The 27,751-nt window shown below is 32.9% G+C and overlaps 2 protein-coding genes, 1 long non-coding RNA gene and 1 pseudogene across 4 annotated transcripts; 3 read left to right on the top strand and 1 right to left on the bottom strand.

Moving 5' to 3' along the window:
• Nucleotides 1-434: 434 nt before the first annotated feature.
• Nucleotides 435-18,551, bottom strand: LOC120114011. The gene is made up of 3 exons (XR_005515355.1): nt 18,420-18,551; nt 9,286-9,288; nt 435-466 (listed from the first exon to the last, which is right to left on the bottom strand). It is a non-coding gene; the product is annotated as an uncharacterized LOC120114011 (long non-coding RNA).
• Nucleotides 6,587-7,636, top strand: LOC120113990. The gene is made up of 2 exons (XM_039135035.1): nt 6,587-6,892; nt 7,054-7,636. The coding sequence occupies exons 1-2, from the start codon at nt 6,668-6,670 to the stop codon at nt 7,387-7,389; spliced, it is 561 nt and encodes a 186-aa protein (XP_038990966.1). The 5' UTR covers nt 6,587-6,667; the 3' UTR covers nt 7,390-7,636.
• LOC120113978 (ras-related protein RABA5e-like) lies at nt 11,457-26,079 on the top strand. Of its 2 annotated transcripts, XR_005515353.1 has the most exons (3): nt 11,457-11,898; nt 17,912-18,395; nt 26,068-26,079. XR_005515353.1 is itself a non-coding variant. In XM_039135030.1 (2 exons), exons 1-2 carry the CDS (start codon nt 11,562-11,564, stop codon nt 18,229-18,231), a joined length of 657 nt encoding a protein of 218 aa, XP_038990961.1. In that variant the 5' UTR covers nt 11,457-11,561; the 3' UTR covers nt 18,232-18,542. The 2 variants fall into 2 exon arrangements, 1 of the variants encoding a protein (XP_038990961.1); XM_039135030.1 differs by lacking the exon at nt 26,068-26,079 and having other exon boundaries at nt 17,912-18,542.
• On the top strand, nt 21,301-27,270 carry LOC120113965 (annotated as a pseudogene).
• The last annotated feature ends 481 nt before the right edge of the window (nt 27,271-27,751 follow it).

Genomic DNA, 27,751 nt, shown 5'->3' with positions numbered 1-27,751 from the left:
TCCAATTTTGCTTAATAAATTGTTTAATGTTATGCCACTTAACAATCACTCAACCTTAGCTGGTGCTTTGCAAATTATGAAGATTCGTTGAGAAAAATGTTACCCACGTCTTTGTCATTTTCCATTGGAATTTTTCTTGTGCACATTTTCGTTCCTTGGTAGTTTATGTGTTGATTTTTTTTCAATTACAAGTAATAATTTCCATATTTTCTTATAAATCAATCTTTTTATCAATGTTGATGTTCGATAGAAGAGGTGATGATTGTAGATATCGATGATAGTTCATTCTTTTGATTTAGATGAAAAGCTTCAAGTGATAATGTCCATGGGGAGAGTCAAGCATGGTGACATACCCGACTCAAATGATGTGGTGATCCTGTACTATTTCTAAAAATGAGACCCTTAAAATATTTTATAATAAAGATTTATTTGTCAATTTTAAAATTAGGAGGGATCTACAAGGTTTCTTTTACCAAAATTCATCATGAAAAATAATTAAAGATATTGTCAAAATTTCTGTTTGTAACTTTCCCTATCATTTTCTCGAGAATCAAAAGGAAAGTTTATTTTCTCTTCAAACGTAAATATCGTCGGGCCATAAATATTATACATGGACGAGCCTAAATGACATTCATGTGTGGGACTCCTAAATTTTTGGAACCATGTGACGGATCACATTCTACACTTGTCATTGGACGGGCCTATATGGTGGGTATCCTAGGAGAGTTGTAGTAGTGCTTTCAAAAAGAAGAAAGAAACTCTTGGATCAAGGACGGATGAAAAAAAATATTTTAGGAGGTGAACTTGAACGTATAAAATTCTAAGAGGGCAAACTTGAACTTATAAAATTTCAAAGGGCGAAAACAAATTTTCAATAGAAAATACATAGAAAAAATTTAAAATATATTATAATTTTAAATTTTCATAGGACCACTGTCCCCACCCGCTCACTCGATCTATCCCTATCTAGAACACAACTTACCATTCTTCATTCAAATCAAAAGAAATTATCAATATTGACACTTACAATAGTCATCTCTCCCGTTGAAGATCAACATTCATCAAATTAAATTTACTTATAATTTCTGATTTTTATTAATTATTTTTATATTCCACTTGTCTATTTCCATTATAACACATATTTTATATATCTTAAAACTATGTAACTATAACAAATTATTCGTTGATATAGTAGAATAAGATATTACGTTTCTAAGTAAGATTAAGAGTAGGAATAAAATGTAGGTTTAACTTCAACATTACAACGATCATACTCATGATATTAATTCCATGCCTTTGTGTTTCAATTATTCACCTAAATCTAATTAATTAATTATACGCCTTCCTTCACAAGCAAAAAGATAATGTAAAAGTAGGGATTTGATTAAAAGAGTAAGAGGATAAGGTTGTTGGAATGTCGCCGATGAATATTCCAAGCTGATAGTTACATCTCTAGTTAGAGATAGTTGATAATTCGAATCGTAGATCCGTATATTTATAGTATCTGTTCGAAACGCTTTTAACCATTTGATAATAAACGATTAAACACTCATACAAATGTTGTACTTGAACCCGGAACTCCAGAGATAACAACCATCCCTTATCATTGAAGTTGCTTAATTCGTTTACTATGATCCTCATTTAAAATTGATCCTTAAAATTTTAAACATTATAATCTCATCTCCAAATTATGATTCTCATTATAAATTAGTTATTAAACGGATTAAAACTGATAGTTTAGTACTAAATGCATAATTTGTCCGTTCCTAAATTGTGTTGCAAGGGCTAAATCGAAATTTTCATTTTCGACGAGGATCGAAATACGATTTCACCGCTTCAGCACTGGATGCTACAATTTCACCTAATCGATGTGGGATTCAATTTTAGTACTTAATGATGCAAATTTTTAACCATATAATATATAGTTAGCAGTCGTAGAGCATGAAATTTTCTAAGAGAAAGGACAGCTAAGTAACTCAAATGTTAGGCGGCTCCTCTTTCTCCATGGAAAAAAGTGACTTATTCTCTTTGGAATTGGCCATTAGAGCTGTAAAAAGTTATTCCGACCTGTAAAACTGACTGAAACCGACTCGGTTGAAACTCGGACAATACTGCATTTTTATAAAGAAAGATGGGAAATAAAATGCGAGCGGCCTCTTCATCAGAGCATGGGAACGACAAGGAAACTTCCCCCAATTATCCAGTTTTAGCATTGAATTAACTTTGGCTGAGGTACGATTGTGATATAGAAAAATAAATAAATAAATAAATAAAAGCCAAATGGCAAAACTATACACGTAAAGTTCAATGGGACCTCATACTTTGCCAATTTTCAACTCCTAATAATACTTTTTAAGAGCCTTCATCCATCTGCTCGTCTGCCGATAATAATTCAACAAACTTAGTTCATAAAGTAATAAATGAAAGATTGTTCGGATTGAATTTGAGTTCACAAAAAATTTAAAATAAATTAAATTTGTTCGAATTTGAATTCGATAATCATGTTTAACATAAAAAATTAAACTCGGTTTTCATAAAATAAACAAATCGAATCAAACTAGTTCAAGAAATTCATTCGAACTAAAGATTAAAAACGAAACTTAATCAAACTCGAATCGAATGTCGGGTTAAAGTCTAATTGTATCCCTAACTTGAATTTGAAGCAATCGTTCCAATTTGAAGGGGATCATTGTTGTTACCCGCTCACTAAAAATGTTTGTCCTACATGTATCTTCTCTAAGGGCAAGCATTTAATTAGTGTCCCAATACTAATAGTCATTCCTCATATTTTATAGGTATTTAAGAAATATAGTTTAAAAACTTATTAAACTACTTCAATAGTTAGTGAGAGTGTTATTTTCCTTAGAGGTTTTAAGTTTGAGTAGGTTATGTTTGTAGCATGTATATGTGTCCATTATCGATTGATTAAGAAAATTCTTAATAGATGCTACCTTTTAATCACCTCATCTCAATAAAAAGGAAAATATAACTTGAACGTGTGAGTTTGAGAAACATAAATAAAATTTTGTTTATAAAACAGGGATGTAATCAAGTATATTTAGGTTTGTGTGTGTGTGTATATATATATATATATATTATATTTTTAAAAATCCATTTTTGGTATGATAATATTATTGAATTGCCCGTCCAGCTCATTTGGTTAGAGCGCAAGACTCTTAACCTTGTGGTCGTGGGATTGAGTCCCACGGGGGGCAATTCATAATTCTGACTGCCGGAGGTCTCCCACAGAAGTTGCTCTCAACCTGGCGTTGGGGGCAGCCTACTATCCTACCTCCCCCTTATCCCATTACATATGGGAATAGGGTCAGCTAAGCTATATTATTAGTTGTTAAAATATTTATTCTATTTAATCTAATATTTAATATTGATATGGGTAACCATTGGAGAATTTTGGGCTCAAGCTAGGGTACTTATCCATTTGAGGGATCTAATTGGAAGCCCAAGCCCACAATGTTCATTTAACTGATTTCTTTAGATTAATAATGGGTGGAGTCATGGGATGTCTTACTGTTATATAAAATTAATTTCTTAATATTAAAAAAATTCATTGAAAATGCAACAATATTAATATGATTAATGAAATAATTTTGTCGTATTTTTAATTTTTATTTAGACAAACTAATATTTTTATTGGCTCAGACAATAATATTTTTCTGGATTCGTAACTACAAATATTCGAAGTGTGTTCAAAACACTAACTCCAACATCGTATAATTAACCTTATGTTTAGAAACGGTGACGTTACATTCCTTATCCGTGTATCTTTTAAGGAGAAGATAATGATCTTGTGATAAATGATATTCTTTTTAATCGAATATAATTTAAAATCGACAGGACCGGATTTCTGTCTGCCCATAGTTTCACAGTTGGTAGAGAAGAATTGCAAGGAAGGAAAGGTAATTATGAAACTTAAAGTTCGGGAAGCATTTTTGATAAATGCATGGCAAAGTAGTTGAAACCCTAAATTGTACACATGCAGATGATGGAGCCTGCTCTCTGGTTCTCCTCATTTACTGCAAAACATTTAGGGTTTGGATCAATTAATGTAATGAATTAATGCATCGACCAGCAACAAACACAAAATTTGCTGCACTTCTTTGTAATAACTTGTTCAACCGATTCACTACCCATGTAAGTGGACTCCCTAATCCATGCTCGCGTAGAGATGAATAAAACTCGATTCGACTTGAAAAATCAGTTTTAATCACTCGTCACTCAACTATCTTCTCACTCTTATTTTAGTACTAAAGTTTAAAAAATTTCAATTTAACTACTCAACTTTCAAATTACTCTTATTTTAATCACTCTAATTTATTTTATTAATAATTTTTGTAACATGACATTTATTATTATTATTTTTAATATATAATTAAAAATGAAAAAATTTTAATTTGAAAGTAAGAGTGATTAAATTAGTAGTAATTTGAATGTTAAGTAATTAAATTAAATAAATTAAACTTTAGTGACTAAAATAAGAGTGAGAAGATAGTTAAGTGATGAATGATGCAATTTACCCATGAAAAAGGTGTCACGTGCAAATCACCCGTTAAATTTTTAATGGCGAGGTACTAAAACGAAACAAAAACTAAATGTAATGTATGATTTTGCAAAAATTGAAAGTTTAGGCACTAAAACAGATCAAAACTGATAATTTATGTATTAAACGCTTATTTTATCCAAAAATTTAATTTGAACTTTGAGATTTAAAAAAGGTAGACATATGAAATTAGGTGAACTGCAATGGATGTATTTATGGTTTAGGGTATAGTACCTTTGAACTTCTAAATTGGTTATAATTAATCACTGTTTCAGGGTATCTAATGCCATGTACAATGCTATAGGTGCCCTTATTTTTACCCATTGGCACCATCATATTAACTAACTAGGTGGACCTATTTCATGTGCTACAATTTCTTCATGTGTACTTTTAGCTATATGTTTTTTTTCAGCATAGTAATTAATAATAAGATTAACTCTCATATTATGAACCTCGTTAAAACCCTTCTTAATCCTAAACTGAAAAAAGAGTATTTAAAACGTTTTCGAGTATGATTTTCGATATATTCTTCGGCTTTTAAGTTGTGTTTAAGAAGATAAAATATAAAAATAAAACTGGTCACAAGTTCACAATTGAAGTCCGATGTGGTCTCTATGTTGTCAATAAATATAACTTTTCAAGAGTTAGAAGATGGATTAGAATAACCGGGGTAAATTACGCGTTTAGCATTGGTCCGTTTTAGTATCTAAACTCTTAATATTTTTAAAATCATACCCAAAGTTTAGTTTTTATTTCACTTTAGTATCCCGTTCAAACTTTAACGTTAAGTTTTGAAAAAAATTAAAAGTTTAGGTACTAAAACTGACCAAAACTATATAAATTTATATGAATTTTTTTTTGATAAAAGAATCTCAGACAAATAGAGAAATTTACTATATCAATAGAAAATATAAAAGTCGTATAGTCCAGACTCTCCTCCTATTTTGTTGACCCTTGTCTTGTCTTTATTAATATATTTATTGTCTAATTCTTTTTATAGTCTGAAATGATCGTAAGACAATATCAGTTTAGTTTGTATCATCTAAATTTAAATAAGTGTTTTATAAATAAATAGATTTTACAATGATTTTAATAAAAAAATTAATACAAGAAGTATAGTTATGTATGGATGGCATGTACAATAAAGCTCGTATCACGAAACTCTATTCCAGACATTATAAATATTTATTTTATTTCTCGATTTATTTATTTATTTATCATACGAATCATATCATAAACTTTTCAATCATATTAAAATATTTTAAGTCATAAACCCTAATATTCAACTATTTATTTTAAGGGTAAAGTACATAAATGGTCTCTCGACTATAGAGTACTATTTTATTACATCTCTCGACTGTTAAAAGTTATAAAATAGTCCTTACTGTAGAATGTTGTTCTGTTAAGTCCCTCGAGTATTAAAATTTACAAAAATGATCACCTGACTATTAAAATTTACAAAATGATCACCCGAATATTCATTATGTTTCAAACTCGACCATTATCGTTAAAAATTGTCAAATTTTTAAGCTGAACGTTAATATGATGATTGCGATATGATAGTCGTTTAAGATTCTATGATCAAATTTTATCACATCACAATTAGCAGTTGACGTTCAGCTTAGAATATTGTCAATTTTTTAATGGAAAAGACGAGTTTTGAATATAATAAATAGTCGGGTGTTAATTTTATAACTTTCAATAGTCGATGGATTTAATGAAACAATATCATATAATCGGGGGACTATTTGTGTACTTTACCCTAATTTTAAATTCTTATATATCATGCAAATTTAAGTCGGAGAAAAGAGGGAGTTGGAGGAATTTATGGAGAACTTTCAACAATTTAAAGAGGGGGTTGGATTTTGAAGGTGTCATGTTTAGTTCAGTTGAAAATGTTTAATAACAAGCGAAGCAAGATTTTGGGGTGCATTAAAGTGATATCTACTTGCCACTTTTAATGTTTGGGTTGTCCTCCTTTTAATGGTGCTTGATCAACCCAATTTATGAAACCCCCCTCCCTTAAGTATTCATTCTTCCCCTTCTTCCATTGCCTCTTACCTGTTTGATGATTTTCCCCAAAGAGTTTTAGAAGCTTGTCATTGTGTTATGGAACTCACAGAGTTGTCCTTGGCCTCCAACCAATGTGTTCCAGCTGAAAAAACATGCAATTTCAGTTCATCATCTGATCAGGATGGGTTTGATTTTCCTTCGAAGAAGAGGAAGCTTTTCCCGGATCAGTTCCTCGATGTCGGTTCGCCGTATCAAACCAGCGTTGATCTTCAAGTTAAAGACCCTCTGCCATTGGACTGGGAACAATGCCTTGATCTTGAAGTATGTTCTTTTTTTCTCATGAAATCTTTCATTTTTGGTTCGTATTCCTCCATGTACACACATGCACATATATGTATATAATGTTACTCGATTCGGGGTTTTTTTTAAGAAAAATGAAGAGTTGATGTAACGTTGTATATTATTTTGATGGTTCTTTGCAGTCAGGTAGAATGTACTACATGAACAGGAAAACCTTGAAAAAGACATGGAGTTGGCCAAAAGATCAGAAACTCAACCTCGAGCTCAACATTTCGCCGACGAACTCCGATGTCTCGGAACATTTCAACGGTGGTTCGGTGTCGGTCGAAGACTCCGACTACAAGCACCAACAACATTCTTCGAGCACCACTAACATGGTGGCTTTGCCATGCTTGAATTGCCATCTTCTTGTCATTCTCTCCAAATCTTCCCCTGCTTGCCCCAACTGCAAGTATGTCCACTCTCTTCCTACATTGCAAGCCACCAAGTCTACCAGCACCTTGAGCCTCTTAAACTAAGACAACTGTGTTGAACCCGGGTCTAGCTCGTGTTAAACCCGAGTTTAGCCAGTGTCGAACCCGGGTTTAGCAAGTCTAACATCGAAATCTCAACATCTGTAATCATTTTCCTTATCGCGGGTTATGACTTTTAGGCAAAAAAAATTATATAAAAAAGGGAACTTTGGAAGAACTTGTAATGTTTAGTTCAATATTAGGCTTCAAGGCTGTACTCAATAACAGTAAATATAATCTTTCCCTTTTCATGTAATTCACTTTGTTATGTGTATATGTTCATAAGAGAAAGGAATATGAATTGTTTAGATATCGAACTCGATATTAGGGGTGAGCATCCGATTGATTTGGTTTTATATCAATGATCGATTAATTTATCAAAATCAAACGAACTTTATTATCAAAACTCATCTTAATCACTGAAATAACTATTTACTTATCCCTACTCAAGAATGATTTTAAATAAAGATGTTATACAAATCGTTTGTTATTCTATCCCAGATCGAGTCGAGATATATATTTGTATTTATTATTATTTGGTAGGGGAGGCATTAAATTTGCAGAATGAAGGTCTGCCCAAATATTAAGGCCATTTCAGCAAGAAAGTAATGAGGTTTAGCTACTCAAAATTTAAAAGTACATGAGCTTTCAATGACAAATGTTAATGTTTTGTCCCCCATTTTTTATGTTTTCACCTTCTAAAAATCCAAGAAATTACTTTTCAATTAAATAGTACAGATATATTTATGGTAAACATGGAATGGTTTTTTTAATTGATTGAATTAAATATAAAAAATTAGGGTAAAGTACAAATGGTCCCCTAACTATAGGATATTATTTTATTGAGTCCATTGACTATAGGTTGTTGCTTTGTTGAGTCCACCAATTATTAAATGTTACAAAATGATCACTCGACTATTCATTATATTCTAAATTCGTCCTTTTTCGTTAAAAAATTAATGGTCACCTGAGTTGGACGTTAACATGATGATTGAGATATTTTAGTCATTTGAGATTATGACATCAGATTTTATCATATCTCAGTCAGTAGGTTAACGTACAGCTCAGCCCGTCATCAATTTTTTGACGGAAAATGACGAGTTTAGAACATAATGAATAATTAATTGACCATTTTATAACTTTTAATAGTTAAGGGACTCAACAAAGCAACTCTCTATATTCGAAGGACCATTTTATAACTTGTAATGGTCGATGGACTTAAGAAAACAGTATCATATAGTCAAGGGACTGTTTATGTACATTACCCTAAAAATTAATCTGATCTTAATAATCTCTAAAGTAAGTGAATTCTGAATGCAATCATGTTGCTGAATGTTTAAAGGCATTCTGTAAATTTGTGCTTTTTTTCATTGCAAGTGTTTAAGCTTTCTGCAGCATTATACACGACTGTGAATTTTCTACCCGCCTTCCAGTTGGATCGATCCTACGGCTTCGTGCTGCTGCTATAACAGCTTTATCAGAAAATACACAAACTGATTCAACCTTGATTCTCAGACTTGCACGCCAATTTCTTTATGCAAGGAAAACTAATGGAATTAAGATCGAATCGGATCCAACCAAATGTTCTTCTGAAACAAGAACAGGTGAAGTATTTGATCATGTCCGTGTTATAGACATGCACGTATCTAACACTTGTACTCGAGTCCTAGTGATATAGATGTCGAGTTCGCTGCGTAAACTATGCAGTGAGTAGAAATTTTACTAAATGATTGAGTACTTGTGCAGTGAGCGAGGATCAAAGTCAAGAGGCTTCCCTCTATCACGGGCCGACAGTAGATAAAACCGTGTCGGCATCGGCAACAGCAATAGCGAGATGGTTTATCCTTTTCCTGAAGATCCGAACCAATCAGATGACGATCCGATATCTCAGTTCATGAAAACTGCCTCTACATCCGAAAACGAATCAGCCAATGATCCGACCTAGATGTTTTTACTGGGTCTTCTTATTCATATACTACCTCAACCACCAAACTTAAGCATCCCACTCTGGAAAAGCTGGGGAGTTCAAGACGACAATCAGAAGTATAAGGCGGTCATCGTAAACCGAGAAGATCAAAAAGATATCGTGGTCGCGCCTAATATGTTCTTTGATCATCTCCCGTGGAGGTCTGAGCGATGAACTCTTTCGTGCTTATTTGATTGTTGTTATCATGTTACAATATCGACCGAAAGACGCGGACCGTTTGAATGACTGGTCTTTCTTCAGGTGTATCAAAGCAACGCAGAAGGTTTTGGAAGCCGGAAATGCCATAGATGCGCCGGTTGAACCCGAAGTTGTGTGACGGACATCTTGTAATACCGACTAAAAACTCGACGGTGTAGGCTTTGTCGGGAATTCAGCTACATTGCCGGAATCCGCCCATCTGGAGTTGCAGTTGTTGTATTTTACACCCTTGACATTTACATACAAATTTGGCGAAACTTCCACCAATCCATTCCTATTGCAAAATCAGGTACTTTGATTGTTAAGATGGTGAGACTCTATTGTATATTGTTTTGTAAATACATTAATCATCTTCACGAATTAACTAATCTTCTCGTGTTGTAGTCGATCATTCACCTTTATTTTCTTGTTTTAAACCGGACTCATAACCAACTTCGATCATTAAGAAAATTAACGGTTTCTTAACGGTGACGTTGACGTGTTACCATAAAGTAATGTCATGTCATCATTAAAAAAATTTAAAATTTCACTCAACAGTTCTGTTAACTTTTTAACGGTAGATGACCAAAATAAATCAAAATATAATGTTGAGTGATCAAAATAAAATAAAAATGATAATTGATGTACTAGACATATAGTTTAACCTAAAAATTAATGATATTGTTGACAAAACATTTATTATTATTAGGGTAAAGTATACAAATGGTTTGGATTATAGGCGTTTTTTATTGAGTTCCTTAACTATTAAAACATATAAAATTATCTTTTCATTATAGGATGATGCTTTGTTGAGTCTCTCAACTATTAAAAGTTATAAAATAGTCACTCGACGACTATTCATACGTTACAAACTCATCTTTTTACATTAAAAATAACATTTGTCTAAGCTTGATATTAACTTGCTGGCTAGAATATGATAAAATTTGATCTTAGAACCATTTGAGTTGTATATTCGTTTGAGATTTTGGGATGAAGTTTTATCATATATTAGTCAGCATGTTAACGTCCAACTCAAAAGATTATATTTTTAACGGAAAATGATGAGTTTGAAACATATGAATAGTTAATTTATCATTTTGTAACATTTAATTGTTGGGGGACTCAATCAAACATCAACCTCTAGTTGGATGATCATTTTATAACTTTTAATAGTTAAGGGACTCAACAAAATAACACCCTACAATCGATAGACCATTTGTGTACTTTACCCTTATTATTATTATCATTATTAATTTTCAGTCATTTTATCTTTTATTACCATCGACACAATGTAATTCTTTAATTAATTTTATTCGATCACATATAAAAATTAATAATTATAAATATTAATGTTATTTTTTTAATGATGAATGATCAAAATAAATATAAAGGTAAGTTATGATTTTTAAAAAGTAATTTGATGATCAAAATAATAAGATATAAATAAATAAATGATAAAAAATTAATTTATCCTTATAATAATAAGGGTAAATTATATCAAAATTCATCAAACTTTAGGTATTATATTGTTTATACCATTAAAGTTTTTTAATTTTATCAATTATAGCATTGAACTTTGATTTTTATTTCAATTATGTCATTGGGTCATTAAATCGTTAACAATAAGATCAAGACGATATCATTTTGATGAGGTGTTTAGGTCGACAGTAGTCACCCACCTCAATAACCGTCAATCACGTCATCATGTCATTAAGGATTCAACGGTTCAGTGGTATAATTAAAACTAAATCAAAGTTCAATGTTGTAATTGATAAAATTAAAAGTCTAATAGTATAAAACGATATAATACCTAGAGTTTGATATTATTAGACGTAGTTTACCCAAATAATGATCCCAAGAAAATCAATAATAAATAAGTTCACGCGCAGTACCTCTTTGCCAGCTTGGGTTCAGACAAAGCCTTCCCCACATCCCATTCCCCTGTCTTATATCTCTTTCCTTTGCCTTTTGTCCTAATCACCAGAAAGCCTCCCACCGCACAAACAACCGAATCATGTCGGACTCCGACGAAGACGGTGGCGAAGAGTACCTTTTCAAGATAGTCATAATCGGAGACTCAGCCGTCGGCAAATCCAACCTCCTTTCGCGCTACGCTCGAAATGAATTCAACCCGCATTCCAAGGCCACCATCGGCGTCGAGTTTCAGACCCAGAGCATGGGAATCGACGGAAAAGAAGTCAAGGCTCAGATTTGGGACACCGCCGGTCAAGAAAGGTTCCGTGCCGTCACCTCGGCTTATTACAGAGGCGCTGTCGGTGCTCTCATTGTTTATGACATCAGCCGTAGAACAACATTCGATAGTGTCGCTCGTTGGCTTGATGAACTCAAGAGTAAGCTTTTTAACTACCCTTTTCTTTGTTTATGGTTTTTGTGTTGAATTTGAGTGAATATATGTGGAATTTTGAGAGTTGTGGTTTTTTTGCTGCTGAATTAGAGGGTTTATGTCAGTGGTTGTTCTTAGCTGTTGATATTATTTTAGGTTGATATAATGCTTACACTATCATTAACTAAATCGAAATCAATTATGCGCTTAAACATTGTAACCCCCCAGACCGATGCGGGTAGCCCGATCCGATTCGGGAAGTCACATTAGGGTCACCGGAGCGACCCACCGTAAAAATAGCGGAAATTTTAAAACTTTTTATCAGAACATGTAAACTTATAAAATCATTTATCACTATTTAAAAATAAAACAGATTTCCAAACTCGTATATAAATCAAAATACAATTACATGCCCCCTAATCACAAATACCATACTCTGCAACCACGCCGGAAGAACTCCCTTACTGAAGTCGATAGATGCATTAGTACAATTGTTTTAACCTGAAAAGGTGAGTAATAGAATGAGCTTTGGAAAGCTCAGTAATACAGAACTACCAGATGATGCTACATGACATGTAGATAAATAGAAAGCCATATAATTTCCTTATTGAATCATATGTATACCAGCTTGTAGAATAATTTGGGGTTCCCTTAGAAGTTCATCGAGTAGAAGCCATGAATCTCAGTTCATAAGAAACCTTTCATACAATCACGTTTTCATGAGGTCAAATAGGATGTCTAGTGTGTTTCATCAATACGATAAATCATAATAGGTACACTAATCAAATGATAGTTCAGTAAAATCCCATAAACCATATTGTAGTGGAGCTTTTTAAACTCGTATTTTAAAACCATCTTACAAAGAATTAACCTAAGGGAACATCTTAGGGCCTGAGAGCCTACCCAAGATAGATTTCGGGGCCGTGGGGCCTACCTAAGAACACATCTTAGGGCCGCAGGGCCTACCCGAGAATGATCTCAGGGCCGCAGAGCCTACCTAAGTGTCACATTAGGTCCATAAAAATTTTCCAGCTTGATCAGAGCTGTACTTTACAAATCTGTATCTCCAAGATACAGTTTATACAATGATACAAATCCATAAGCCATCACCGTTAAGTCGGTGCATCCATAAAACAGAAACCATAGATTTCAGTGTACCACGTGTTAAACAATAAAACAATTATTTTCAAAATATAAGGAACACACTAGAGAATCCATATATTTTTCAGACGCATTTTGTAGTTATCAATATAGATAACACGAACTTGTGCAATTTGATCAGATTCCAGGAATAAGATCTCATTGAAGAGAATCGATTTCTAACCGATATAATCAGACATTTCTGATTGATACTTTAGAATTCCACTAAGTTTCCATGTGCATCAGGAAAACGTTCAGGAACCTTTTTACATAATAATTCTAAATTCAGATTTACTGCGAGTGATTCCATTACCCAAACAATCAGGGTATTCAGGAATATACTTTGAATTCATAGGATTTCAGCCCAATTGTACCAAATGAGGTATTCAGAATCTTTTCCTTCTGCGTTACTTGCGTTTTCAAACATGACCGAATTGATTTTAGATCAAATATGTAATCGAAGATTCAAGTCATTTACGATCTATGACTATCGATAGTATTATCAAACAACTCAAGTTACACAACTCACAGACTGATGCATGTCAACAAATCAATTCATTATCCTTCCAATGCATTCACTCTTTAATACCAAAATGCATATCAATAGATCATCCTCATAATTATCGCTGAATAGATCTTCCAACGGTCTTTATTACATTTCCATGTTTCAACGATATCAGAAAATATGGACGTACTTGATTCATGTTCATAACCCATAAGGACAATTCATACAATGTTTCCAAACTCATCCAATCACCTATTTAATCCTCGGTCATTGAGGTTACTTAGTTCATTTAGTAAGCAAGTTTATCCCGATTACTTTAGAGTTTTCCAGAATAGTTCAGACATTTCTGAATCTCAAATACATGTTGCACTTCCTTTCAATTCAATTTAGTCATATAATAAAGTCATTCTGGTATTCGTGGTTGATTTATCTCACGAATACCCACTTATTAGTACTGTATGCACTCTAAAGTTGAGCTGAACCAAGTACTTCCAGAATTATCATCGATCCAAATTTGAGAAGACGAACAAACATTCAAGTGGTAATTATATCATTCAGGTAATGATATAGCACTAGCGTTGGTTGATCACTTAAGTTGCGTTCCATAACTTTACTGGTAGCACAACATCCATGTTTATTTGGATTCTTAATTAATCCAAGACATTTACTTATTCTAGGTCATAAGGGCATTTGGTTCTCAACGTTTTTATATTCATTACAAAGCTTTGAGTATATCCATTCATTCATGAGCTTGGTGACATTCTTGAGTCATTTCCATTCCAGGGGTATTTTGGTCATTTTACAGATCCAATGTATTTCCATCATTTCCTTACGTCTGATCTTATTATTTAATTTAATCTTATCACTTACTTCAGTCCTTTCAAACAATTCTGACCAAATAGCACATTCGATAAATCATTCTTCAGGTATTTACTCAATTCGGTAATTTCCAGGTTAAATGTCTTTTCAAATGTTACTAACGAATTTTCAGAAAATTTTCCATACAAAGGTAGGATCTCAACAACCAAATCAGTAATTTATCGATTTAAAAACAAATTCTCAGGTTACTCTCTCATTCAGAGTCAACTTGGACTATTTTACCTCTCAAGGGCATTTTCGTAATTTCTTAACCAGATAATTTCGGTATTAACTCTTAACAAAAATAATATAATTTGGAGATCCTATATTAATTGCTTTCCCGAACATTCTTTGATCTTAAAATGATTCTTTAACCGACTTCTAGTATCTTGCACAAACCCTCGGGTTTAAAAACCGGTTATCCGTATTTCCTAAGCAAAACTAGCATTTCTTATGCACATATGAAATTTTACCGAATCAATATATCTTTTCAGAGTTATTAACCAACTTCCAAGGACAATTCTTGTCATCTTACAATATAAGGGTATTTTCAGAATTTTACCCTACCGGAGTATTCTCATAATTTCTCATCCAAGTACCTTTAACATTTAACCTTTGATGATATAAAATATAATTTACAAATCCATGGCCAATTTCTTTATCACTAATCACAACTTGTAATTTAATTCTAACAATCTTTCAATCTCTTATATTAGTCATTCGATCCATATTCAGTTACTGAATTTCTACCACATTCATATCGAGTGTATAAATTATTCAACTCCACAAAAGTGACCAACATTATCTTATCCATGCATTTACCAATATCAACATGTTTCATAAAGCATAAAGAGGTAGTAAAGTATTACCTCGATTTCCGTGCAATACCGATCGACCATAAAAATTCCATTCGAACGCCTTTGATCTTCAATTCAACTTCCAATAATTCCTCAGATACATATCAACATAAATTATATCAGAAACGAAGCTTAATTACGATAAACGGATCGAATTGGGTGATAAATCAGTGAAAGACGGCTTACCGGGTTCGAATTTGACGAAACGGACTTCGGATTCGGATTCAGGACGTCGAAAGCATAAAATATGACTTTTCGGAAATTTGGAATATTCGGTCAAAATCAAAGTCAACGGGTTTGACCGGCAATTTCGAGGCCTTCGGGTCCGAATTTCAAGAAACGGACTGCGGAATCGGATTTGGAACGTCGAAAAATGTCAGGATATGTATACTCGGTCAAAGTCAAAGGTCGTTTAATGCCCGGTCAAAGCCAGTCAAAGTTTTGGTCAACAGTAGTCAACGGTCAACGGGTCAACGGTCAACGGGTCAACGGGTCGGGTCAACGAGTCGAGTCGGGTCAACGGGTCGGGTAAACGGGTCGGGTCGGGTAAACGGGTTGGGTCGGGTTGTGACCGGTCAAACCGGTCAAAACAGTTCCAAAACCGGTCAAACCGGTCACTTTTCCCTTCCCCACGCGCAGTGGCGGCGCGTGGAGGCGCGTGAACAGTGATAAAATCCCGGAAAAATTTCTAAAAATTATTTTGAGCGATTTCGAGATACTTACAAAGCTCGGTTCACAATTTTGAACGGCGGAGAGCTCGATTTCAACAAATCGGGAAGTTTGACCGGTTCACCTCCCAACGCGCCGCCGCCGCCGGAGAAAAAGGAGAACACCGGTGGACTCGGAACGGCACAAGGAACACGATGGTGCGGGAGGTGTCGTAAACGGATGACCCGATCGTCGTGAATCGATGAAAAACCAACTAAAACCGAGTTATTACCGACGATACTTCCGACTGAAATTCACGACGAACGGCGATGATTCACGACGAAAGGTTTGAGGGGTTTTGTTCCTCGGTTCACAACGAACACGATGGTTGTTTCGGCTCGTCGTTTGGAGGTCGGACGGCGAGTAGATCGGAGTTGGAAGTTGGGTTGCTAGAGAAGGGAAATCTGAAAAATTTCTGCTGCCTGCGCACGAGAATCAGATTTATAATTCAACATAATAAAAAAATGGTTAAATCATGGGTTTAGCCACTGAACTTTCTGCACTTCTGAAAACGGTTTGCCAACTTTAGAACTTTACAATTTAATCCCCTGTTTCTTTCAAAATACCAAATTAAATCCACCAATTTATATTTTCTTAAATTTAGCCCCTAAATTGGGGTGTTACAAACATGTTCCAACTCGCGACCTTAATCGAACTAAGACTCAGTTAGTCAGCTGTTGATAATCTTGAGTTGGATTTGATTTTCGTATGCTTGTTCTTGGCTGTTGATAATCTTTTAAATTGATGCAATGCTTACACTATCCTTAGCTAAATCGAAGTCAATTGCAATCATAAGCACACTCGACCTCACCGATGTAAGGTCTTAATCGAACTAGGATAAGCAGTCAGCTGTTGATAGTCTTGAGTTGGATTCGATTTTCGAATGGTTGTTCTCAGCTATTGGTAATCTTTTAAATTGACGCAATGCCTACATTATCCTTAACTAAATCAAAGTCAATTGTATGTTTTAACACGCTCGAACTCACGACCTTCGAAATGTAAGGTCTTAATCGAATTAAGATTCAGTCAGTGATTGTTGATAATCTTGAGTTGGATTCGGTTTTCGTATTTGATTTCGTGAATTTAGTTCAAGAAAGGAGTTTTATGTAAAGATCCATGGAAATTTGTAAGGCTTTTTCGTCTTTGTTTAAGGATTCTATTTTGATGGTGCTGATTCCATTGATTCTTGTGGTTTGGAGTATTGGATCTGATGCTGAAATGATATAGGTTAAATTCTATGGATAGTCCTTGCATTTATTGATTTGTGCGGATTTAGTCTCTCTATTTTTATTTGCTCAAAATGGGTCTTTTACTTTTCAAACTGCTCATTTTCAGTCTTTTGGATAATGTTTTTCTTAACTTTGTTCGAATTTGTCTACTTTGGCAAAATAAAAGGTTGAGGGCTAATTAAAGCAAAAGGAAAGAATAGGGTCCAATTTGATAACCAATGTAAAGGTTTGATGTTTAAACTTTTGATTGTTCCTAATTTTTAAATGGAGTTAGCAGAGAAAGTAATGCATGGGACTGAAAATGAGCAATTCAAAAATTCGAAGGACCAGTTTCGAGGATCCTTGCAAAATGATAAGTGGAGGGACTATCCTTAAATTTAACCAAATAAAAATAGAGAAAACTTGGCTGTTTAGGGTTTGGTTTTCTGGTAGGGAACGGTGGTTTGGTTTTGAAAATAATGTGGTAGATGCATTCTATTAGAAACAGATTCGAATATTAGCCGAACCTAAACCGAATGGAACTCAGTAGGAACTGAGTCATTAACCGAGCCGACACTAAACCAAAATCAGTACAACCTGAAAAGAATATGTTCGATTATTAGTCGAACTGAAATCAAACCAACTTCCATACCAAATTGAACGTTATGGTTTGAGCTCCTAAAGCCTTACTGCATGACCACGATATACGGCAAGGATTGTGCTCACTTAAAATCTTTTGTGCAGCTCATTGTGATACGACGGTGGCAAGGATGTTGGTTGGCAACAAAAGCGATCTCGAAACCATCCGAGATGTGAGCGTCGAAGAAGGCAAGACCCTAGCTGAAGAAGAAGATCTGTTCTTCATGGAGACATCTGCTCTAGATTCAACGAATGTCAAGAAGGCATTCGAGCTTGTCATACGAGAGATTTACAACAACGTCAGCAGGAAGGTACTGAACTCAGATACTTATAAAGCTGAATTAACCGTCAATCGGGTAAGCCTTACTAAAACAGAAACCGATGCATCGAAGCAAACCCGGAATTTTTCTTGCTGCTCCAGCTAAGATCAGGTTCTTTCAGAAGTTGTACAAGATGAGCCCTTCCTGTACTTTTCCGATTCGATTTGGTCAGTTGGTTCGTTTTTCTTCGTGTTATACGGATGGATACGTGTCTTCCGGGATTCGTTATTACCGAACAAGATTGTATCATATGGTTAAATTATGTCTTCGTGTTTTCTGATTACGAGGTTTACCTGCTTAAAGTGAAGCAGGCTGCCATATTTGTTCACATTGTATTACTATATGTTTAGAACTTGATATCTTGCTATCAGTCATTATTTCTAGTAGACATTGATGGCATGTTATATTTCATTACTTAATCTATTACTCCGAATGTTACTCAAATTCGGATTCGAATATTATCATTAGTTTCCGATCGGGCCGAACGGATAACCCATATGTGACTATAATATAGTCACTAGGTTCCGATCGGATCGGGTGGATAATCTGTGTGACTCTAAACTCCTTAAATCCTACAATCTTAAATGATAAAACGTAAACTAAACGTTATATAATAATTAAATTATGTACAATCTTTCAAATCCTTAAATCGAAATTCATTGTACTTAAACCAATGATTATTATTATGAGTTGATTCGATTAGTTAAATATATGGGCAAACTATACTTTTAGTACATAAATTATCAATTTTGATCTGTTTTAGTATTTAAATTTTAATTGTTTTCAAATTCATACCTAAAGTTTAGTTTTGTTTCATTTTAGTATTCCTATTCAAAATTTAATGTTAAGTTCTGAATTTTTTTTTGAAAGTTTAAGTACTAAAACGAATAAAAACTGATAGTTTAGTAATAAACGCGTTAAAGTTTTAATGGAAATCAAATAAAAAAATAACATTATGTATGATTTTGAAAAATTTAAAAGTTTAGGTACTAAAATGAATCAAAATTGATAGTTTAGGTCCTAAATGCATAGTTTATCCAAAATATATTTAGTAGTACCTTAACGAGAATTAAGGATAAACTTTTAACAACAATCTCATTTGATATGAAACTAATAGGAGCGGACAAAACTCGATTCGACTCGAAAATCAATTCTTTTGATTTGACTCAATTCAAAAAAATTTAAGTTCAAATCAAGTTGTAAAATATAACTCAAATTTTTTAGTAATTAGTAGATTGATTTTCAAGTTTGAGTCGAAATTTGCGTCGAGTCCCTCGACTTTGTTAGATATATGTAAATCACATATGAAAAAAATATGAAAAAATATATATGTATTGTATATGTTTATAAGATAACATTTAAATTGGAATCAAAATAATTTCATAATATTGTAACTATTTACAAGTAAATTTAGATAGAAACTCGAAAATTTGACTCTACTCAACTCGACTCGAATTTTATAAATTTGGCTTGAAAAAATTTCATGTCAACTCCGAGCTATAAAATATGACTTGTCAGCTCAGTTGGTAGAGCACAAGGTTCTTAACCTTGAGGTCGTGGGATCGAGTCCCACGGTGGGCAATTTATAATTTGGAGGTCTCCCACAGAAGCTGCTCTCAACCTGACGTTGGGGGCAGCCTACTATCCTACCTCCTCCTTACCCCATTACATATGGGAATAAGGGTCAGCTAATTTTGTCAACTCGAATAACTCGAAATGTTTTTACTCGACTAAATCGAACGCTCACCCCTAATAACTAAGATTAATATAGACTTTTGATCAAATATTATGAGATCAAATATAACTAACATTAAATTATTTTAGTACCCATTTCAAAACTTAACGTTAAGTTTTGAAAAAAAAATGAAAGTTTAGGTACTAAAATAGACCAAAGCTAATAGTTTAGGTACTAAACACATTAAGTTTTAAATAGTGAGTACCCAAATGAAATGAAAACTAAATACTAGATATGATTTTAAAAAAATGAAAGTTTAAGTACTAAATAGGACCAAAATTGATAATATAAGTACTAAATACGTAATTTACTATATATTTTATCATTATCATTTAATTAAATAATAAACTAAATAATTTGATTGGATTATAAATCATAATGAATCAATTTTTGGGCCCCTCTTATATTCCAAAAATGCAATGTCGTCAAAGCTCCTCCTAGTCTTCACTGCTTTTTTGTTTTCTTTTTCTTCCTCTAAAGCAAATTCCCATTTTACATCCAATATGGAAAAGGTTAAATTTCACCACATGTCACTGAATTATTAAAAAATTATAAATAAGTCAATAAATTTTTAAGAAGTTATAACTAAGTCACTTAACTAATAATAGTAAGATTATAATCGAGTTATTGAATCTCAAAAAATTACAAATAAATCACCCAATTATTTGATTGCTTCAAACAAATCACTTTATTGCGTGACTAAAGTTAAACTCTTTAGTAGAGTGTATGCGGTTCAGTTCGGTTTAAGTTTTAATTTTTTTAATAATCAATAGATTTTTATTGGATTAACCATAGTTTTTATGTTTTCTATATTAACTTCAAGTTTTGGTATTTTATATTTTATTTTGATAAAATATTTTTATTTTATAATTTTCAAGTAAATTTTAAAGTTTTTTTCATAAATATTTTAAAAAATATTTTTATGTGAATAGAAGTTCATTAATAATTGGTATATAGCATTTTAGATGATTTCACTATTTTTAAGTATAAAATATATTTTTTATCTTATAAACAATTAAAATTAATTATGAATTAAATAAAAAATTTAATTTAGTTAAAATAATCTTTTTAAATTTATGAATCATAAATCGTCCAAAACACTATAATTTAGATAGATTATTTATTTATTTATTTTGCTCAACCATACTTTTTAGTTATAAGTAGGCAAAAAGATATTATAGGTCCTATACTTTTAAAAAATCAATGTAGCCCTCATATTATTTTTATCTCTAAATGTGGCCCTCCAACTTAGAAACAAACCCAATATGATCTTTTGACCAACGTTTTTCGTCATTTGATCGTTATGGTAATGAGGTGACAGTCCATTTTCCATGTTTGAATTATCAATTTAGCACATCTGTCATGTTATCAATGTAGCACTGTGAATTGCCACATTAGTACCGTAACGGTAATAATGAAAATTGTTAGCCAAAGGACCACATTGAGAGAGAAAATAATACGGGGATCATATTTGTTTTTTTAAAAAGTACAGGGACCTCAAATATCTTTTTGTCTTATTAGTATAATTGAGTGATTTGCTTGTAACAAATCAATAAATTAAGAAACACTTGTGTAATTTTTTTGAAAGTGCCCCATTTGTAATCTTCCTAATAACGAAACGACCTGTGATGTATTTTACCCTAAAAGAAAGCTTTGGATTAAAATAAAAGAAAAAAAAAATCGATCGATCTAGAGAGAGAAGAAAAACCAGTGATTTCGATTTTCAATTGAAGCTTTTTGAAGTATGATTCTTCGTGTGATAAGCTCTCACTATTCGCTTCTTCTGCTTCTAATTTGCTTCTTCGTAGCTTCTTCTTCCATAACCGGAGCTCTCAGTTCCGGCGTTATTCATGTCAAGTACAAATTCGCCGGCAGTCAACGCTCAATCGTTGACTTAAAAGTCCACGATAGCCTTCGTCAACTTCGGATTCTCACCGGCGTTGATCTTCCCTTGGGCGGTTCCGGTCGACCCGACGGTCTTGGGTAACTGTTCCATCTTCCCTCTTCTTTTAATCATTGAATTTGCTATTAGAAATTCGATTGAGAAAAAGAAAAGTTTGTGATCTTTTTTTTTTCGTTTTGATTTTGGTTTTTTGTAGGCTTTATTACGCTAGAATAGGGATAGGAACACCTTCAAAGCATTACTATCTGCAAGTAGATACTGGAAGTGATATAATGTGGGTTAATTGTATTCAATGCGAAGAATGCCCCAAAAGAAGCTCTCTTGGTGTAATTCATCCCTTTTTAGTCTTTCTTTATTGAAAGTTGCAATTGAAATCAATCATTACAAGCATTGAACTGAATAACTAACTCAATTCATACTAACTCACCAGAATGAATCTGGAGAGAAAGACGATGAACATTAAGCCAAGGCCTCGTTGGATTCTTTAGCTTTTTTTGGTTGTGACTTTTACTGATTATATTGTGACTAGGGCTGTTCATTCGGTTAATTTGGTGGCCGAACCGACTGAATTACCATTAATCGAACTAATCGAACTTTTTTTTCTTTAACCGTTAATCGAACTGAACTTTTTTTCGAAAATATTAATCGAACCGAATAAATTTCGGTTAATTTTCGAATTAACTGAAATTTTTTTAATTTATATAAAAATTAAATATTTTATAATTCAAAAAAATAGTTTATAATTAATTTAAATAATATATAATTATAAAATAAAAATTTTATATAAACTTTTTAATTAATTAATATTGATTTATGTTTAAAAGTTATTGGATATTAAATTATTAATTGGGTTTTAAATAGTTTGGGCTAAGTCCATATGTTATATAATATATTTAATATTTTTTAATTCAGAAAAATAATTTACAATTAATTTAAATAATATATAATTATAAAATAAAAATTTTATATAAATTTTTTAATTAATTAATATTAATTTAGGTTTAAAGGTTATTGGATCTTAAATTATTAATTGAGTTTTAAATGGTTTGGGTTGAGCCATATGTTATATATAATATATTTAAAATTTAAAATTTTATTTCGGTTAATTAACCGATTTCGAACCGAATTAACCGTTAACCGAATATCCAAAAAAACCTTCTCCGACCGAACTAATTCGGTGGCCGACCGAATTAACCGAATTAATTCGGTTCGGTCGATTAATTCGGTTAAAACCGAATTTTGAACACCTCTAATTGTGCCCATTTTAAATTTTTGTTTCTTAAAAAGGGGAGAAAGAAACCCCTTATTTATGGACTAAAAAGTAACAGCTGGAAGTAAAATTATAGTAAATCATTAAAAATGAACAAATGGTTAAAACCCATTGTTGGAAATTAGTTATCTGATTTTGCATTCAAACCTAAAAAGTAACAGTAGAAACAATGAATTGCTTTTGATGTTCAATTTGTCTAATATATTCACTTTGCTTATATAGCCAAATTTGTTATTAGGGTAACAAGTATCTTCCACACACATTATCTTGATGTCTTGGCATCTTTTATTACATTTGAATTTTTTGTTGTTTATTTATATTCTATGGTGACAGATAGATCTTACTTTGTACAATATCGAGGATTCTTCCTCTGGCAAGTTGGTTTCATGTGATCAAGATTTTTGTTATGCTATAAATGGTGGTCCATTGGCCGGTTGTATAGCTAATATGTCTTGTCCATATCTTGTCCATATCTTGAGATATATGGAGATGGCAGTTCGACTGCTGGATACTTTGTAAATGATACCGTGCTATATGATCGAGTGTCTGGTGATCTGGAGACCTCATCTGCAAATGGAAGTGTTATTTTTGGGTGAGTTGTTAATCCTTCTTCTACTATTCTCTAATTCATATTTGTGTTACATGTGGTTTTTTTGGTGGTATTTATGGTTATTCTAGTATTCTTTTTTCATAGGTGTGGTGCTACACAATCAGGGAATCTAGGTTCATCTAATGAAGAAGCACTTGATGGAATTCTTGGTTTTGGAAAAGCTAATTCATCAATGATTTCCCAGCTTGCTGCATCTGGAAAAGTTAAAAATATGTTTGCTCACTGCTTGGATGGGGTTAATGGAGGCGGTATCTTTGCTATTGGGCATGTTGTGCGGCCAAAAGTTAACATGACTCCTTTGGTACCAAATCAGTATGTGACATCTTGGGTGAATATCATTGCTTGTTTTTTAGCATCAAAGTTTCCACTTGCTGATATTTTATCGTCCATTGATTTGGTTTAGTTTACCCTATGTGTCATAAAATTGCATTAGTTTTGAAGTTCACGGGAAATCATTTGTTTGAATGGACTTAATGAGATAGCGTACTGTTAGTTATTTTTTATTGTGGCCCATGAATTATCTTTTTCTATTGTGCCAACTTAGAAGGGCTAGCTGAAGACTTAAGGGTAGCTTTCATACTCAAATTCTGGTGGTTTAACTGTGGAGCTCCATCTGCTCAATTTTCAGTGAAGTCATTATAGGATTTACTTCACGTCGTTGTTATGTAGGTTTAACATGGTTAATTTACCTGATGTTATGGTCCATGGTAAGCTCCACTGGGTAGTAATGAAGAATCACTGGCATGAGAGAAATTAAAAAAAAAAGCATTGTTCTTATCTTTTCTCTATTCCACTCATGCTAACAATAGAAAGTTCATGAGGGATATGGACCGAAATTGTCATTACAGAATTTGATTTGTGAGTTAGCGAAGATGAAAATTTTGTAGCAGCTGGATGGTGTTTTGGTTTCTTATGTAATGAGTTGATTGCAAGAGAAAAAAATTAGACGAATGGTTTTCGAGAAGTTCAAAATATGAGGTGAAAAGGTACTCAATAAACAGATTGCTCATAACATAATTGAAGTGATCAAATTCTCGAAATGCTTTCTTGTTAAATGCCTCATGAAATTGTTCATTTACTACTGTCTCCATGCCAAGAAATCCCTTTATGCCTTAAAGCATTGTTTAGCTCAGTAACACATGGGTACTGACTGGTTAGCTTCTCTATGATATGTTATTATTTATTAATCAACCTATTTTCATGTTTTGATAGTCAATCTTTTGAGTTCATCTTCTTTTTCACATTGAACTCAGTCTTGTCATTTGAAATTTCAGGCCACATTACAATGCCAATATGACGGCAATTCAAGTTGGTCGTGATTTCCTAAATTTTACAGCAGATATGTTCGATTCAGCAGACCGAAAAGGGACAATAATAGACAGTGAAACAACCTTAGCATATCTCCCAGAAATGATTTATGAACCGTTAGTTAATGAGGTATGTGATATAAAATTGTTTTATACCTGACTGAGTTTCACTTCAGTCTGCTAAACTGTTTCATTTTTTCAAATCTCTTGTTAGATACTTTCTCAGCAGCCTCAGTTGAAGCTTCAAACTGTTCATGATGAATATACATGTTTTCAATACTCCAAGAGGTATGAAACATAGGAAATAGCAATTATGTGTATGTGGCCTTTGAGCACCTATGTACATCCCCTCTTATTACTTCTTTGAAAATGTTTATCATGCTTAAGTTTGGATATTTTTCATTTTTCATACTTAAATTCATTTATTGAACTAAATTTTATGTGGAAGTGGCATCTCAATCTTTTTTTGGGATAACGTTTTATCATATTTTCCCATTTGCATTCTCTTTTTCCTTGTGTTTCAGTTAAGAGTTAAGTTTTTTTCCTTAATATTTGTTTCTGTTTGATTCAATTATGCTAGCTTCGGACCTTCTTTTTAGGTGTTTCTAATATATTTCCCTGATCAAGTAAATTGTACCCCATTAGTGCATGTTTCATTGTCTAATCATTTATTTTGTTGTTGTAGCTATATAGTTCTCAATGATGCTAGTGTAGTTCTTGATTCTTTTTCTCCCCGGTTGTTCTGAGTGCAGTCTTTTGTCCCAATAGTTCTCCGCTCCCATTGGCTAGATTAACTTGAGATGATTGCTATATTGTTTTTTCTATGCTACACCTATTTTGATATTAATTCATAGTTTGCCAAGCAACATTTTTATTTGCATATATTTATTTTCTTGCAGTCTTGATGACGCATTTCCAAATGTCACTTTCCATTTTGCAAATTTAGTTACTCTGAAGGTGAATCCACATGAGTACCTGTTCCCCTATGTAAGTATGTTTAACCACAAAGTTTAAAATCATTTATATTGTTAATTGTTCTCATCTCTATATATTCTTTGAAGTAATTTTTTTTATCTCAATGCAGTTCGGTCTATGCTTTATGCTTGTGTGAGAAAGTCTTTAAAGAAAACTTGATGTTTCTCTTCCTTGGTATAATTTTAATTTAGGGAACTTAAGTTGTTTATCATTGCTTTCGCTATTACTTAAGGGCCCCTTGTGTCACATTTGCCTTGTCTTTGGCTCAGCATGTAAATATTCGATTAGGTTCAATGAATTCTAAATAGGTTTCATTTTGAGAACTGTGATGTTTTTGTGTGTAGATGCAGAACTATGATTGTTTATGACATGTGATTAAATCTAATGTGTCTTATAGGTTCTTCCAGCGTTAGAAATATGTAGAGTTTGCATAAATTGATATTTACGTGAATTTTTGTGCAGAGTGGATTGTGGTGCATTGGATGGCAGAACAGTGGATTGCAATCCAGGGATCAGAAGAATATGACCCTCTTGGGAGGTATGCCTTCTAAACCATGCTTTTAATTATTTAGGTTTTATTAGATCTTAAGTTGCAACCAAAATTTGCTGAAATGAGAGTAATTTGTAATCTTCCTCTCAACATTGTTGTGTTTCCTACAGATTTGGTGCTTTCAAACAAGCTTGTTGTGTATGATTTGGAAAATCAGGCCATTGGATGGACCGAGTACAATTGTGAGTATCCATTTACTTTTCTTCTCTTGTATGGTTAATAAGTTTTGTGCTAAATAGGCGTAAATCTCGAGCTATTGTTATTGTGTTGTTTGTTGTATAAGATATGTTTCTGCTTTCCTTTTCTTGATTGTGTTCGATTCTTGAGTATTACTAGTTTTCTATAGTTAGTTTCCCTTTTCTTTAAGCATACACCATTAGTTTCTTCATCACATAGTGCCTACATGTAACTTGTTCATCGTTAAGAAAATGAATTTTCCGAATTTACTTCTATTTTCAACTTTCGGTTGAATATAACTATTATATGTATTGTTTTTTATGGTTGTCAACTATGAAAGTACTATTTCTAGCTAGAAAGAGCTACCTGATCTGCGAGAGAGATCTAGGGTTCTTCCGTCTTCCAGTTCCGTGACATATTTTTTACGGTTGTTTTCAGGCTCCTCAAGCATACAAGTTATGGACGAAAGGACCGGAACGGTGCATTTAGTAGGTTCCCACTATATTTCTTCTGCTTGCCATTCAAAGGCCAGGTTTATTATGATTTTGATCATGCTAGCTACGTTACTGCACTTTTTTTTCGAGTTGCTAGTACAACCGTAGACGACTAACAGTGAATTCAAGATTAAAAGAAAATAAATATAAAATCGAAATCGGGATATCCATCTCGATATGGTTTGTTGAATGATTAACATGATAGAATAGAACTCCATTTATAAAGTAAATGATAGCATAGCAATAGCATACATAACTTGTACATGTATGTGTATACATAGGACAACTGGGATAAAACAATTGTAGCACATTAACTATTGTTCACTTATTGCATATTCCGATCTATGGCATAGCTTAGCTTGCTATGCAAGTTAGTTATATGTATTTTTATATTTTATTCTTCATATTTATGGTTTGTTGAATGATTTTTATATTTAATGTGTATACATTAACTTGTACATGTATGTATTTTTATATTTATGGTTTGTTGAATGATTAATGTCGCAACCGTCTTTCGGTTGTGCCCCGGCATGGGCTTCGACTTGAAATAATTGGGTTGGAGTCGCCACCGACCACTTTAAAACGAATTTAGGTGGGTCGGACA

The sequence above is a fragment of the Hibiscus syriacus genome, unplaced genomic scaffold (genome assembly GCF_006381635.1).
Source record: "Hibiscus syriacus cultivar Baekdansim isolate YM2019G1 unplaced genomic scaffold, ASM638163v2 tig00000778_pilon, whole genome shotgun sequence".
Lineage (NCBI taxonomy): Eukaryota > Viridiplantae > Streptophyta > Magnoliopsida > Malvales > Malvaceae > Hibiscus > Hibiscus syriacus.
Note: the sequence above shows the minus strand (reverse complement) of the source record. Positions and strands in the feature narration are given on the sequence as shown.

Bases quoted from the DNA above. Each gene is read 5' to 3' on its own strand.
- LOC120113990 (XM_039135035.1), top strand. From the start codon at position 6,668: ATGGAACTCACAGAGTTGTCCTTGGCCTCCAACCAATGTGTTCCAGCT. The intron at 6,893-7,053 runs GTATGTTCTTTT...GGTTCTTTGCAG, and splicing joins AACAATGCCTTGATCTTGAA to TCAGGTAGAATGTACTACAT.
- LOC120113978 (XM_039135030.1), top strand. From the start codon at position 11,562: ATGTCGGACTCCGACGAAGACGGTGGCGAAGAGTACCTTTTCAAGATA. The intron at 11,899-17,911 runs GTAAGCTTTTTA...TCTTTTGTGCAG, and splicing joins TTGGCTTGATGAACTCAAGA to CTCATTGTGATACGACGGTG.